This window comes from Arachis hypogaea, chromosome 17 (assembly GCF_003086295.3).
Source record: "Arachis hypogaea cultivar Tifrunner chromosome 17, arahy.Tifrunner.gnm2.J5K5, whole genome shotgun sequence".
Taxonomy (NCBI): Eukaryota; Viridiplantae; Streptophyta; class Magnoliopsida; order Fabales; family Fabaceae; genus Arachis; species Arachis hypogaea.
The window spans coordinates 16974951-16990556 of record NC_092052.1 but is presented as its reverse complement, the minus strand read 5'-3'; the positions used below and the strand labels follow the sequence as shown (position 1 = coordinate 16990556).

Sequence of the window (15606 nt, the reverse complement as noted above, 5' to 3'; positions counted from 1 at the left end):
TAATTGGTAACTATAGCAAATCTTATATCGTTTCGAAGCCCCGGATGTTAGCTTTCCAACCCAACTGGAACCGCATCATTTGGACCTCTGTAGCTCAAGTTATGGCCGATTAAGTGCGAAGAGGTCGGCTTGACAGCTTTCCGGTTCTTCCATTTCTTCATGAGTTCTCCAACTTTTCATGCTTTCTTTCTTCATTCCCTTGATCCAATCTTTGCCTCCTAAACCTTAAATCACTTAACAAACATATCAAGGCATCTAATAGAATCAAGGTGAATTAAATTTAGCTATTTTGAGTCCTAAAAAGCATGTTTTCACATTCAAGCACAATTAAAGGAGAATATACAAAACCATGCTATTTCTTGAATAAATATGGGTAAAAGGTGATAAAATCCCCAAAAATCAATACAAGATAAACCCTACAAATGGGGTTTGTCAACTGTTCCAGTTCCTTTGTCAGGACAAGTTCTGCTATTATGTCCAGCCTTACAAAAAGCACATGAGTAAGGAAAATCAACATTAATAAAGTTACAGATAAGAAATAAAATGTAAGTAAATACATATTAATAATGGTTTTTGTTTTGCTCACCCTTTTGCAGGTTTGGCATGTTATCTGTCCGTATCTTCTCTTGGCCTTGTATTGGCTGCCAGAACTTTGCTCAGTGCTATTCTTTCTCCTCTTCTTTGTAGGTCTGCCAATAGGCCTCTTGTATAGAGGGGGCAGACATTGCAGCCCTTTGTGATGCTCCCAGTACTCCTGACTCGGTATGCTGCTAATGTGAAACATGTAAGTCCTATTATATGCCTCAATGGTGAGCTTGTGATGGACATAGTCTTCAGGCTTCTCATTCTTTCTTTGGATTGCTGCAATCCCATGACAGCATGGTAGTCCAGTGAGTTGCCATTTTCTGCTTGAGCATGTCCTCTCTCGTGTATTGAATCTCACTCTATGTTGCCACTTTGTTACTTCAAACTGGTTGTGCTCATCATCACCACACCATTGTGCTTCTCAGTAATTGGCTTGTCTTTTTTCTTTCTCTAACCTACTAACTTGTACAGGGGCTATCTGTCCAGTATAAGCCATAAGTGAGTCCTTGTGAATTGCCATTGTCTTCATGATGTAGAATCTAAGCTCCTCAAACATTGTCAAAATGCTCTTCCCCCGAAGACCCACAATTGTTGAGTTAAATGACTCACAGTTGTTGCTTGTCAAACTGTCTACCTTTGGCCAGTCTGAAAACCTTGATCTTGACCACTGTTCTTGTTCAAATTTTGACAAATACTCCCATGCTTGTTTGTTGATCCGTTTCACAACTCCTATTGCATCATTAAATTCTTGATCAGTAGTTACTTTTGCACATTGCCAAAATGCTGCCTTAAGTTCCTTATCCTTCTATCTCTTGTTCAGATTTCTCCACATATGCATACAACAGAATATGTGCTTCACCCCTGGCATCACATCCTGTAATGCTGGGATTAGTCCTTGCATTGAATGGTAACCACAAATAATTAGGAGACATTTAAAAAGTAATTTATAAAAACATAAAAGAACTCGAAAAACATGAACATAATGCACATCACATTTTGTTGGTCTGACATAAAAACCCAGCCATTCTTATTGTAGTCCCATATGTCAGTGTGCAACTCCTCCAGAAAGAATCGCCAATTTTCCCTTGTTTCTGCATCAACAACCCCATATGCTATTGGAAACAGCTGATTGTTCGCATCCTGACCAACGGTTGTTAGTAATTGCCCTCCAAAGTAACCTTTCAAAAACGTCACATCCAAAACTATAAATGGTCTACAGCCTGCTTTAAAGCCATTTTTGCAAGCAGCCAAACAGATGTACAAGTTCCTAAACCTAGGCAACCCCTCTGGCTGTGGAGTAGTCCCTATGTTGGCTCTTGAACCAGGATTAGCCTTCATGATTTCGTTAAGGTAGTCTCTGAGCCTTAGGTATTGATCTTTCTCTGTTCCCTCAATAACTTCTTTGGCTTTGTCCATAGCCCTATACATCATCCTCTCGTTGACTGAAATGTCATACTCCTCTTTAAACCACTCATGTGCCTCCCTCTGCAGCATGTTGGGATGGATCCTGAGCTTTGGGAACAGTTCCTCAACAACCCAAGCACATGAAATTGATTTACTCTTGTTGCTCCTGGGGCACGTATGCTCGTCCTCAAATGTCTTTATCTGAAAGGATGCTGGGTAGTTGGTCCTGGCACAGTAGCACAACCAAGGGCAGTCTGGATCATAGCAGATCACCCTACACCTCTTCTTCTCATTCCTAAGGTAGAATACCTGTCTCCCAATTTGTATGTTGTACTTCTGCACTACTGCTTTGAACTGGTCCATGGTCTCGAACTCCATATTCAACTCCAGAGTTATTTTTCCATATGGCGTGTTAGGATTATGTCGAGGAAATACAGGTTCCTCTTCATCATCAGATGCAGGAGGGCTATAGAGTTCTCCAGATTCATATTGGTACATCTCAGGTTCACTATCGACATCTTCTCTATTCGGGTTAGGCACCTCTACCCTTGGTGCTTCATCCTCATTTCCAAGTACAATTCTTTGCCCAGACGGTTGAGGCCTTGGAAGATTTCTCTTTGCATTGTTCCTCTCACTTGTTTGTGTTACATTATCTGTTACAGAGTCATTTGAGATACATGAGAATTGATGCAATTTTTATTCACATAGCCTCTAACTAAAAAAAAATCAAATTTACCTGTTGGATTTTCTGTAACAGGTTCCTCTGCCCTTTGCTCATCCACAAAAGGTTCTCCAAAATCAGAACCTTCATTCAGATCATTAACATCATCAGCATTGGTCTCCTCTGTGGGTTCATTCATAGCTTCAGCTTCTCAAGGATTACTCTCAGGAACCTCATTCTCGGTAGCTTTTCTTTCTCGGGGTAAACCACTAGGTGGTGGTCTTGGATGTCTCTTTCTAACCTTCTTAACACTTTTCTCCAGAGCTGATGCTCCTTCAGTGTCTTTCTCCTCATTCCCGTCATTCGCAGCTTCTTCCCCTGCACCACTCTCACCTTTGTTCGACTTGTTAACATCAACAGTGGCCTCATTTACAACCTCATTCACATTCTCCTTCACAACCACACTCAACACCATATCCAATTCATTAACCTCACCACTGGTCTCATTCACACCTTCATTCTCCTTCTCATTAGCCTGACCGTCAACCTTATTAGTAACTTCAACCTCGTTGACATTATCACCACGTGGATTGACTTCAACCACACTATCACTGCTACCATCAGACACGACTTCTTCATCAATGATTTCAGGGTTTGCATCAATGGGGTGATCAAACTATAGGTGGACAGTGTTGTCATTCTTCATCGCACTCTCACACATTCTCATGACTTCAGCATCTGTCCCAAGCACTCTAAGACCCTTACCTAAGTCTAAACCAGGTTCTAGCCAGTACACCTCATTGTATCCAGGGTAACCTAAGCCTAAAAATAACCCCTCAACAAAGAATAAATTACATGTGTCCACATTCACCCTGTGTATCTCAGTTACTAAACCCCCGTCGTATATCACATTACCGTCAACACCCTTTTTCAAGGCACCCATGTGTTGATAAACAAACGTAACTAGACAATTCATCTAAAAAATCGTAGAGGGAATATACAATGAATAAAACAATCAAAATGATCATAATGCTGTCGAAAAAAGCCATGTAAATGAGAGGATGGAGTGAAGGCGAACTTACCTCTTCGTAGGTTTCTTCTTAGCGAAGACTGAGGTCGCGATGATGCCACTAGCAACCCCTCACTGTTGACGCTACGACTTCGACAATGTCTCTCAACTCGTCTTCGTTCTTCTTCGCGCCAAGTAACTAGAGCAACGTCTCTCCCTCTTTACATGACCTTTCAGTTTTACTCTTAGTGAAACACTGAGTCACAGTAAGTCACCAAGCAGTAACAACACTTGTTAATTTAGGATTAGGGCAAAGAGTTCTGATTTGGGGCAAAATGAAATCCAATTGATCTAATTTCCACCTAGGCTAACAAATTACTTAATTAGAAATTACAACTCAAATAAAACATGATTTGTCAACAAAATCTGGTGTCCAGGTAAGCATTGTCCTCACCGGAGCTTTGGTCCGGCAAGCTTATGGATACGTTCGTCAGTTTTTAAAATTAACCAGGTACCATTTTGTCGATTACAATAGTCAGGTACCGCAATGTCAGCATTTCAATCTTTCGGGTATTGATTTGGTCATTACCTCTTATATTTAAGATAAAGTACGTTTTTTTGTCTCTAACGTTTGTGATTTTCTTCAAAAATATCTTTAATGTTTAATTGTATTTAATTTTGTCCCTAACATTTTTAGTTTGTATCAAAATTACCCTTGGATGTTAATTCAATCTAAAATATTAGGGACAAAATTGAAAACGTTTAAGGATAGTTTTTGTTCATACCTGGCCCAAAAACATAAGCCAGGCCCAAAGAGTGTACAAAAAGCCCAAAAGACATCCATTGTATAATTGACCTCTTAAGAGGTCGGGCAAGAACGTTATAGATGACAACTCCCCCTGAAGGAATTATAACTTCCCAAAATATCTCTTGCCCACTTCTAGAAGAGAGATCTCAACAACCCTAAGATAAAGGGATAGTTATCCACCACCAGAAGTGGAACTACTCCATCGGTGGTTATTAGCTCATCCCCTATAAATACACTGATACTCTTTAGGTATACTTAAGTTCCAATACACTTAAAACATGCTAAAACCCCTGCTGACTTAAGCATCAAAGTGTTTTGCAGGTACCGCCCCCACCTTCTCATTAACAACTCGGACGACGGCCACCAGACGTGGACTAAGTCAGAATCCGCTCCATTGAGGATTTGGGTCTCGCTTACGAGCCCAAAGGCAACCCAGTTTCAGGTAACCCTCGGAACATTGGCGCCGTTGCCGGGGACCTGGAAGTTGACAGCCAATGGCGGACGATCAGTTCGAAGACAGATGTACCGCATCGGAATCAGATCCCGAGTACCAAGACACTGTCAATAATGACCATTGACCAAGCTCTCGTGGTACCTCCCCTAGCAACGGAGTAGCCACGTGGAGAATGCACAGACACCATGTCCGACTTGAACAACTAGAGCAACAATTGGAACGACGGTGGGAGGCAGAGAGAAATATGGAGAGAAATCAAGCGATGAAGAGAGCTGGAGGACAAGCTCTCGAAGCTGGAATCCGACATTTAGGGAGGGAATTCACGCACAACTCGAGAGGATATCCCCTTGGGAGGTGAAGATCCTTTCACCGAAGATATCATGAGGGCCAGAGTTCCTAGAAACTTCAAAAGTCTTGACATGCATTTGTACGACAAGATGACCAACTCGAGGCACCACCTCAGTAATTTTAAAAGTCAGATGTATTTAGCCGACACCTCAGATGCTACTCGCTACAAAGCCTTCCCGACGACTTTAACAAAGTCGGCCATGAAATGGTTTGACAGCCTACCCCCTAGGTCGGTTACTAGTTTCGACGACCTCGCGCGTAAATTTCTTACGCGATTTTCAATTCAGAAGGACAAGGTCAAGCATGCACCTAGCCTACTTGGGGTCAAACAGGAGTTCGGCGAATCCCTAAGAGACTACATGGAGAGATTCAACAAGGCATGCCTAGAGATCCAAGACTTACCCACTGAGGCAATAATAATGGGATTAGTCAACGGTCTCCGAGAAGGCCCATTTTCCCAATCTATTTCAAAGAGACACTGCACTTTCTTGAGTGATGTACAAGAACGAGATGAAAAGTACATCAATATGGAAGAGAATGTCAGATTATGAGAACTAATCTGGCGACCGGGGAATCATCACCAAGCACAGGAAAAGGAAAAAGAGTCCAAGAAAAAGGAAGAGTACATCTCGGAGAAACCTAGGAGGTATCACAATTACACCTCGCTACGAGTTTTTCTCGTGGATGTCTACAGGAAAATCTGTCACACCGATAAACTTTTCCCTCCGCGACCAATCAAAAACAAGAAGGAGGGAAGCCACAATGAGTACTATGTGTATCATAAATTGTATGGATATTCTACAAATAATGGTTACGACTTAAAAAATGTGATAGAAAAGTTGGCCAGGGAAGGTCGGTCGGATAGATATCTCATGGAAAGGTCAGATAATCAAGGAAAGAGGAAAAGAGACGATGAAGAAGTCGGCCGAAGAGGTCAGCCCCCACAAACCCCAGAGCAACACGTTCACATAATAGCAGGAGGCTTTGCTGGGGGAGGAGTGACCAAGTCATCTCGAAAGAGATACCTGAAAGAAGTTTACCACGAAGAAGAGACTCCCAACCTCCTTACAATCTCCTTTACAAAAGAAGATGCGCAGGAAATCACATCAGGGCATGATGACCCCGTTGTAATCACCATGATACTCACCAATGTAAATCTACACAGAACTTTAGTGGACCAAAGAAGCTCGGCCGACATACTATTTAAGCCTACATTCGATAAATTAAGGCTGGACGAAAAAGAGCTAAAGTATTACCCGAATACTCTTTTCGGGTTGGGAGATACCCCAATTAAGCCACTAGGGTTCATCTCCCTACATACTACTTTTGGAAAGGGATTGAAATCAAAAACCCTAATTATTGATTATATTGTTGCAGATGTGGCATCAGCCTACAATGCCCTAATTGGCAGGACAACGCTGAATCGACTGAGAGCTGTTGTTTCTACCCCTCACCTTTGATGAAATTCCTCACACAGGAAGGAATTGCTACCATCAAAGGAGATCGAAAACTGGCCAGAAATGTTATAACGAAAGCTTGAACCTGCGAGGTAAAGGTAAAGAAGTCAATGCCATTGAGCTCGGAGGAGTCCAAGAAAGAGAAGAGCTATGACCACAATCCAAGAGAAAGACAGAAGAAGTTCAAATCGGGGAAGAAGTCAGAAAAAACACCAACATAGGAGTCAACATGAGAGCGAATCTAAAGAAGAATCTCGTAAAACTCCTACAAGAAAATTTTGACCTTTTCGCTTGGGAAGGCCTCTGATATGCCCGGAATACACCCTGAGCTCATGACGCATAAGCCCTTGTCTATCCCGGATCTCGACCTGTCCAACAAATGCGTCGTAAGCTCAGACCAGAGTGAGCTCAAGTGGTCGAAGAACAAGTTCAAGCCCTACTCGAAGACGGATTCATCAGAGAAGTCAAATATCTGACATGGTTAGTAAATGTGGTACTGGTAAAGAAGCAGAATGGGAAATGGAGGATGTGCGTTGACTACACTGACCAAAACAAAGCTTGTCCAAAGGATCCATATCCCCTGTCTAACATTGATGCTTTGGTGGATTCTTCTTCAGGATACCAGTACTTATCATTCATGGATGCCTACTCGGGATACAATTAAATCCCGATGTATAAGTCGGACCAGGAGAAGATGTTGTTCATCGCGCCCAGAGCAAACTACTGCTACGTGGTCATGCCTTTTGGATTAAAAAACGCGGGGGGCACATATCAAAAGGTTGATGAACAAGATGTTTGCACCTCGCCTTAGAAACCTAATGGAGGTATACGTGGACAACATGTTAGTAAAGACCAAGGATAAGGTTAGTCTTTTGTCCGACCTCTCGCAAGTCTTCGACACCATAAGGAGGCATAGGATGCGACTAAATCCCACCAAATGCACCTTTGCAGCAGAGGCAAGAAAATTCTTGGGTTTTATGCTCACACAAAGCGGAATTGAGGCTAACCTTGACAAGTGTAGAGCAATTTTAGAGATGAGGAGTCTGACTTGTTTAAAAGAAGTCCAACAGCTGAACGGCCAACTTGCAGCCTTGTCCAGATTTTTGGCAGAATCAGCCTTGAGATCCTTACCACTTTTTTTGCTACTTAGAAAAGGATGTCAATTTGAGTGGACCTCCGAATGCGAAGAGGCCTTTCAAGAATTCAAGAAATTCTTAAATAAACCATCCATCCTTACCCGGCCACAAGCGGGAGAGGAGTTGGTGTTGTACCTAACTATTGCTGAAAAGGCAGTAGCATCAGCACTATTACGAGAAGATGAGGTTGGACAGCACCCCATCTATTTCACTAGCAAAGTCTTACAAGGGCCAGAGTTAAGGTATCAAAAAATAGAAAAATTTGCATATGCCTTAATCGTGGCATCTAGGAGACTCCGATCCTATTTCCAAGCACACGCCATAAGGGTCCGGACAAATCAACCCATGAAGTAGATACTCCAAAAGACCGACATAGCAAGTCGAATGGTGCAATGGGCCATAGAGCTATCTGAGTTCGACCTGAGATACGAAACTCAGACAGCCATCAAAGTTCAATGCCTCACCGACTTTGTCGCAGAATATACAGGCGATCAGATTGAGACCTCCACGACCTGGGAACTCTATGTAGATGGGTCTTCCAAGTATAATCAAGTTGTTATATAACAACTTTTTAAATTACACGCCTATTTCTTCTTCTCCTTCTCTTTTTCCGTTTTCTTCTCCTTCTTTTTCTTTGTTTCCTCCTCCTCCTCTTCCTCCTCCTTCTCTTCCTTCTAAATTTGCGCACGCAAATTTTTCTTCTTTCCTTCTTCTTCTCATCCTCTTTCTTCTTCTTCTTCGTTATCGTCATCACCAATAACACCAACATTTTACAAACATCTTTATTAGTTCTGATTTTTTCTGCTGCCATTATTAAATAATTTCGATTCATTTCTTAATTTATTTCAGTTTATTTGTGTGTTAATTGAGATTCACTTGATGCTGCTAATAATTATTTACTAAATTTTTTATTCCTTAAGTAATTTTGGTTTATTTCTTAGTTTAATTGAGGTTCATTTGGATCCAGAAATGAATTCGATGTGTTTTTGTTAATGATTGAGTCTTTTTTACTGTTTGTTCAAATCTGAACTAATTTTGATTCATTTGTGTGCTAAATGAGGTTTACTTGATGCTGCTGATACTGATAAGTATTGACCAAATTTTTTATTCTTTAAGTAATGTCGGTTTATTTCGTAGTTTAATTGTGATTCATTTGGATCCAGAAATAAATTTGACGTGTTAATGATTGGGTTTTTTTATTGCTTAATCAAATCTGAATTAATTGAATGGAATAGAGTGGAATCTAATGCAATTGAATAAAGTGATAATGAATAATTTAATTCTTTTTTGCTAAAAAATTTGGTCAATATTTATCAACAGTATCAAGTGAATTTCAATTAACACAAATACATCGAATTCATTTCTAAATCCAAATGAACCTCAAATAAACTAAGAAATGAACTGAAATTACTTAAAGAATAAAAAATTTGATCAATACTTATTAGCAGTATAGGTGAACCTCAATTACACAGATGAACCAAAATAAACTAAACAATGAACTAAAATTATTTAATAATGACATTAGAGAAAAACAGAACCAATAAAATTATTAGTGATATGTTGGTGTTGTTGGTGATGACGATAACGAAAGAGGAAGAGAAGAAGAAGGAAGAAAACAAAAACGAAGAAGTTGCGTTATTAAAACGTGCGTGTGATACACACTGATGTGATGAAAACTGTTTTTGTTAAATTTAGACCACTTAAATAAATTTGATTGTCAAAAACACTTAAATGTGTATCTAAACTGATTTATTTATTTAAACTAGTTGAAGTTGGATACTACTATATTATCCCAATACTGAATGCATTACACAAATACTGTTTCAAGATTGAGACAAACCATGCCTAATCACATTAGCAACTACTCCAAATAAATCCACATCCGAATCATCATTAAAAAGACAAGAACACAAGAGATGATGCATATATATGTATATGTATATGTATATGTATATGCGTGAACATGATGATAACATAATACTGTTTCAATTTGTGGGTACTGGGTGATTTTAGCCCAAATGAAAAATAAATAAAAAATCCAGTTTACAATTTCCAATATCTGTTATTATTCTTTTTGCCTGCACCCATACTTTTGTAAGTTTGTTATAATTAAATAACGAATCTAGCTGCTGATTTTTTTGTTTCTTATCGTATTTTTTAATCCAACAGGTGAAAGACTAACATCTTCTGAATCGAAATTTCATTTAATGGTTTTTTTTTTTTTAATAAAACCATTTAATGGTTTTATTAAACTACATCATTCTACTGTATCCTGTACGGGCTGAAAAAAATCTGATTTCGTGCGGGCCCAAATAATAAATAATTGGGCTAAACTCTTTCATGGCCCTCACTTATATCGAGAAACTTCTTCAGATTCAACTCAAATTAGGGTATAGTCACCTTATAAGTAGCTTCAGTCATCCCTCTTTGCAATCACAATTTCTCTCGTTAAACTCGTTCTTTACGACGATGCAAATCTTTCTGGTATCTGATTTATGCCTCTTTTGTTATTTTATTTAATTCTTGTAAACAAATGAAATTGCTTTGCGAGTTTGGTAATGGTTTTTATTCTATTTGAAATTTCAAGCCAATACTCTGATCTTTTGTACTATCTCTTTTCCACAATTTTGGAATGACTTTAGTTTCTGATTGGGGTTGATTGTTGAAAGTGATAGAGATGGAAGTGATGATCTTTTCCCCAGATGATCGAAACTGAACATACTGTGCGATTTTTTCTCTTTTGAGAAACCAAGCCAATTACTTCTGATCCATCTCTTCCCATAATAACATTAACAATAACAGTTATTTGGTTTCCGTTAGTTTTTAATTATTGAATATATATCTAAATTTTGTTTTACATCTGGTATTTCACATTTGTGTATAACCCGTATATACAGAATGTACCTATTTTGAGCAACGAATGCATGGGTTGATTTGAGAAAAAAAACAAATGAATTGATTAAATCCAAATTTTATAAATGAATTAAAATAGGGAGTTAATTTTTTTCAATGTATATTTGTTAAATGTTTGAAATATTTTTTATTTTAAATATTTAAATCTTAAATTCCGAAAATTAAATCTGAAAATCTAAGTCTTTTAAAAAATTTAAGATGAAAACATAATTTTAGAATAAAAAATTTCTAAATGTTATTCAATTAAAAAAAATTGATTTTTATATATATTTTTTTATAAATTGCACTAACACTGATGAGTCGAGAGATAATGTTTAGACTAATCTATTTAATAGGCTGTGTAAGTTGTGAATATGAATATGTTTTGATAAAACTTTATGGAAAAGTATATGAATCAATTCTAATTAAGCCAAAGAATAGATTAGTTTATAATTTAAATTAGGAGGAGATAACATTTAGTATCATTGCAACGTGAGGATTCAATTAGTTTCTGCTTAAAACATTCAATTTACAAAAAAAAAAAAAAAAAAAAAAACATCTTAATACCTAACATAAACACCATCTACGTAGAGGTTTGGATTTTGTTGAATCTAATGGGATTTTGTTGAATCTAATGACAGAAAGGGGAAAACCAACTTTAGCTTAGTTTATTCACCATGTTTGAAATTTATACCTAGGAAGATCTTTTAAAGTAATTTGAATTGCCAATAAAGTCCTTTTGTTATACATAGACTACAATGACTATAATATTTAAAAAAATATTGTTAAAATTAAAATATTTTCTTATTATTATTAAACAATACTTTTAAAAGTATTGCTTAAAATATTACTAAAATATAAAAAGAATATGAGATTTTAATTTTAATAATATTTATATAATTATTATCATAACTAGTTATACTAAAAATCTATCTTGTTATATTCAACATTAACAATATAAAGTATCTGGTTAGAAGATTGTCAAGATTAAAACAGAAATTTGAAGAGGAGACCATGTTGATAATAAAATCTCAGAAATTCTTGAAATAATTAAGAAGGCAGTGAAGTAATAGCAGTATTATTCCACGAGAGAATCTAATATTTGACTACAATAAGAGATACAATCAAGGAGGACTTTCTTATAATTGATTCTCCATTGAATACTCAACTTCCACTTATCCATAGACCACCTTGTTTTTCTAGATAAAACTATACTGCTATCACTACATTTATCCTTCATATTATGAGCTTCTAAGAAGGTATCAACTTCATCCCGTAAAGACATGAGTTTTGTAACCTCCAAAAAAGTACAAAAATCTTGACTATTATCCATTGCATTCAGGAGCAAGGTGTCATCTTCAATAGATGTTGGCAAATTCTTTAAGACGCCATGGCAAGTCTTCAATAGCCATTTCATGATGAAATTTTCATTGTCTGCGGAGATTTTAGATCCGGAATAAACAAGATGTGCAACAGACCTCCTCTTGATTTGAGGAGTCGCCCACAGCCGCAATGCAGCTAGTAGCGCAAAGGAAGGCTTCCCATTGTAATGGATGTACAATGATTCCCTGGACCAAGAAGTGGAAGAATACACAGCAGGTTCCAGAGGAATAAACACTTTATCATTTGGATTTTCTTGTAGGATAAAACCATAGTGTTCAAGAAGCTCTAAATTTGTGTAAGTTCCATAACATAGCAGAACCTGATGAGAATAATAATAAATCACATTATTCCAATGGGACGAGTAACTAGTTAATTAATTCAGGCCAGTCAAGCACATGCAAAATATCATAGTGACATCCAGTAACGTAACATAACATAAGCAACAAGAAATGCTTTGTTCTCTAAGACATAAGAAGCAAATTTAGAAAAAGACATAAGAAGAATGACTCAATTACTAAGGTTACCCAGTCAAACTATATATATATATATATATATATATTAGTTTGTGTGTGTAATACCTGATCTCCTTTATTGTAATTTGCCCTAGCATAAAAGCAATATGCATTAGCATCTTCTTCAAACCCCCCATCTGTTAATCTCTGAGACTGGGAATCAAGCTGCTCTGCATCTGCGACTGTAGTATTGTCTTCATTTGATAAGGAACCATCATGGATTGAAGAGCTAGATAGCAAATCCTCTAGATCCCCAATGTCAGATGGCTCCTTTCCAGGTGCATCATAATTAAACAAGTCACCCACAGGGCATAAACACCCAGCTGAATCCCACGGTATATGCAATGTCCGGGAAGATATCTAGATTTTGAAAGATCAGATGAGACAAAATCATAAAGGTAGAATTCTGCCATTTACTCTAACAACTGAAATACTAAATAGTAAATATAAATATGCCCTGTAATGCAAAAATGCATTTGATGCATCAACCAGCAGTAACTTGTCAATAATCCATAAAAAACAGGTTTATTTTTTCAATCATTGAGATAATTTTAATTTAGACAATTAACCACAAGAAGTGTGTCAGGATTTCATGGATGTAAGAGAAGGCTCAGCAGAGGAAAAGTTTATTCAGTATATTATCACTTAATAACCAAAATCAGAACCAAGAAAATGCAAAAGGCGCTTGAATTCCATGTGTCATACGAAAACCAAATTGAATATTTGTAAATAACTAAATTAGCATGCATGAGTCTTTATAACAAGCTAAATTTCTAACCGTTGCAGAAGCCCACACCCAAGCCTTAAATGTTAGAAGCCGGGGCTTAAATTTGAGATCTTCCATCAAAGCATGAGCTTGCTGCCAATCTGATTTGGTTTTTAGCACGGCTTTTTCAGTTACCCATATAGCCTCATCCACCTAAAAACCATAACATACATAAAAGATTACTTCAAAAAGAGAAGTGCAAATGAAATGCTGATAAATAGTATTAGGTCAGATGCTATGTCTAACCTAACAAGACAAACTAAAACTTCTAATAGAAACTGAACTTGCAGAGCAGTTTTCTCGAATTCACCAAACATGGCTAGGATGTCATAACTCTTTGGTAAATGCATGAGGTAAGGATACCACCTCGAAGCCTTTCCTTTTCCAACTTCATACAACAGGCAAACATTCAGTATCTGCATTGTGCACAAGCTGAGAAGTAAGGCCAAATGATTCATTTGCATAAAAAACTCAATTATAAGCAACGGCACAGGTAATAATACAACAATGATGAAGTCACACCATACTATTATATTCCACGGAATCAGACCCTGGCTCAAGTAAAACCGAAAAACATTTGCTTCGGGGGAAATGATGTTGTCAATCGTATTTTTTATAATGTCAGTCAATCATGATTTTTTACATTGTATATTTGCATGAATTTATAAAAACATAGGTGGCATTATCAAACTAGGAGTGACAATAACCATTTCCCTGCACTTAAAACAAATGGCTTGAGCGCATTTTCACAAACAGTTAGAGGGCACAAAAAGATTCCAACGTAGCTCACCGGAGACATTCAAAATAGAGTAGAAATAGAGTTATGAAAGAAAACCTGGGTTGAAGAAAGAGAAGGGTGCCTATTAAGAGCTTGAGAGAGATTTGTATGTTGCATAACACTATGAGTTGTCATCAAAGCAGATTTTGGAACTCTGAGAATGAGTTCCCCCATCCTAAGGTCTCTTACAGCAGCCAAACCTCTACTGCAGTATTAAATGAATGTGAAGAGGCTGTGAATGAAAGGAAGAATGAAAAAGGGGGAAGATTAGGTGGTACCCTCCAGAGTGAGGAAAGTGAGAGACAAAGAGAGAAGAACCCAGAGAGAGAGAATGGTGGGTGGTTGTTGATGCATCCGAGATTCCAATATGTGATGCCCATCTTAATAAGCTTTCAATGCTTCCATCTTCATCCTCTTCCTCCATCACAAAAATCTCAAACCTGCTTCCTTCACAACCCTACAAGGCTACAACTCAAAAACTTAAAACTCGCCCCCTCAGCCAGGGTGCTCAAAACCAAACCATTCAAATTAAATTGTTTATTTAATTCAATCCAAACCAAACTGATTAAAATAGCATTAATTAGAATCTAATTAGATTTTATTTTTTACAAATTATTGAATGGGATTGGATATATTTTTTATAATAGATTTAATTCAATTTAAACTGTACAATGTACTATAGTATTATTATTTTATGAATAAAATATATTTTTTATTTTTAAAATTTGATCAAAGTTTTAAAAATATATCTAAATTTTATTTTGTTTGAATTTTGTCCTAAAAATTTTTAATTTACATCAAATATATTCTTGATGGCTAATTTTTTAAAAAATTTAAGATCGATTTAAGAACAATTTTATAATAACAATCTTTAACAGAAGCAAATCAAACATAATTTTTATGCATTATTATTATATTGGTCTTAAATTTTTTGAAAATTTAGCCGAGATCGAAAACATTTGGAACAAAATTGAAACAAAATAAAACTTAGGGTATTTTTAAAATTTTTGTCAAATTTCAAAGACAAAAAATATACTTTATCCTTGTTTTATTATTATATTTACAATTATACTTATTATAATATTTTTAATTTGTTATATATTTTTATATTATTATTATTATTATTATTATTATTATTATTATTATTTATCTTTAAATATTATTTATTTATTTATTTTAACTAACCTATAATTTTATTTCTATTATTGTAATATTATTGACTTTTTAAAATATTGTTAAGACTTGTTATATCATTATTGATTATTTAAAATTTGATGTTAAGACTTATTATATGTATTTAATTTTTCTAATTTATAAAACCGTAAATCTAATTCAATCCAAACCACTTAAAATTGAATCGGATCGAATTAAAATTTTTTTAAATCATCTAATCTAATCGTACTCCAAATAAAA

General features: G+C 36.4%; 3 protein-coding genes and 1 non-coding gene across 4 annotated transcripts; 2 read left to right on the top strand and 2 right to left on the bottom strand.

Moving 5' to 3' along the window:
* Window positions 1–416: 416 nt before the first annotated feature.
* LOC112762908 (uncharacterized) lies at window positions 417–2849 on the bottom strand. The gene is made up of 5 exons (XM_025808718.1): window positions 2726–2849; window positions 1603–2642; window positions 1045–1390; window positions 587–861; window positions 417–482 (listed from the first exon to the last, which is right to left on the bottom strand). Exons 1-5 carry the CDS (start codon window positions 2847–2849, stop codon window positions 417–419), a joined length of 1851 nt encoding a protein of 616 aa, XP_025664503.1.
* Window positions 2850–5301: 2452 nt separating this feature from the next.
* On the top strand, window positions 5302–6729 carry LOC112762907 (uncharacterized). Its single transcript, XM_025808717.1, has 2 exons — window positions 5302–5766; window positions 5860–6729. Exons 1-2 carry the CDS (start codon window positions 5302–5304, stop codon window positions 6727–6729), a joined length of 1335 nt encoding a protein of 444 aa, XP_025664502.1.
* A 3810-nt stretch (window positions 6730–10539) lies between these two features.
* LOC112768422 (small nucleolar RNA Z103) lies at window positions 10540–10634 on the top strand. The gene has a single exon (XR_003185854.1). It is a non-coding gene; the product is annotated as a small nucleolar RNA Z103 (small nucleolar RNA).
* A 1137-nt stretch (window positions 10635–11771) lies between these two features.
* On the bottom strand, window positions 11772–14756 carry LOC112766185 (protein SET DOMAIN GROUP 40). The gene is made up of 6 exons (XM_025812071.2): window positions 14472–14756; window positions 14251–14398; window positions 13700–13831; window positions 13428–13568; window positions 12716–13009; window positions 11772–12456 (listed from the first exon to the last, which is right to left on the bottom strand). Exons 1-6 carry the CDS (start codon window positions 14615–14617, stop codon window positions 11833–11835), a joined length of 1485 nt encoding a protein of 494 aa, XP_025667856.1. The 5' UTR covers window positions 14618–14756; the 3' UTR covers window positions 11772–11832.
* Between the last annotated feature and the right edge of the window lie 850 nt (window positions 14757–15606).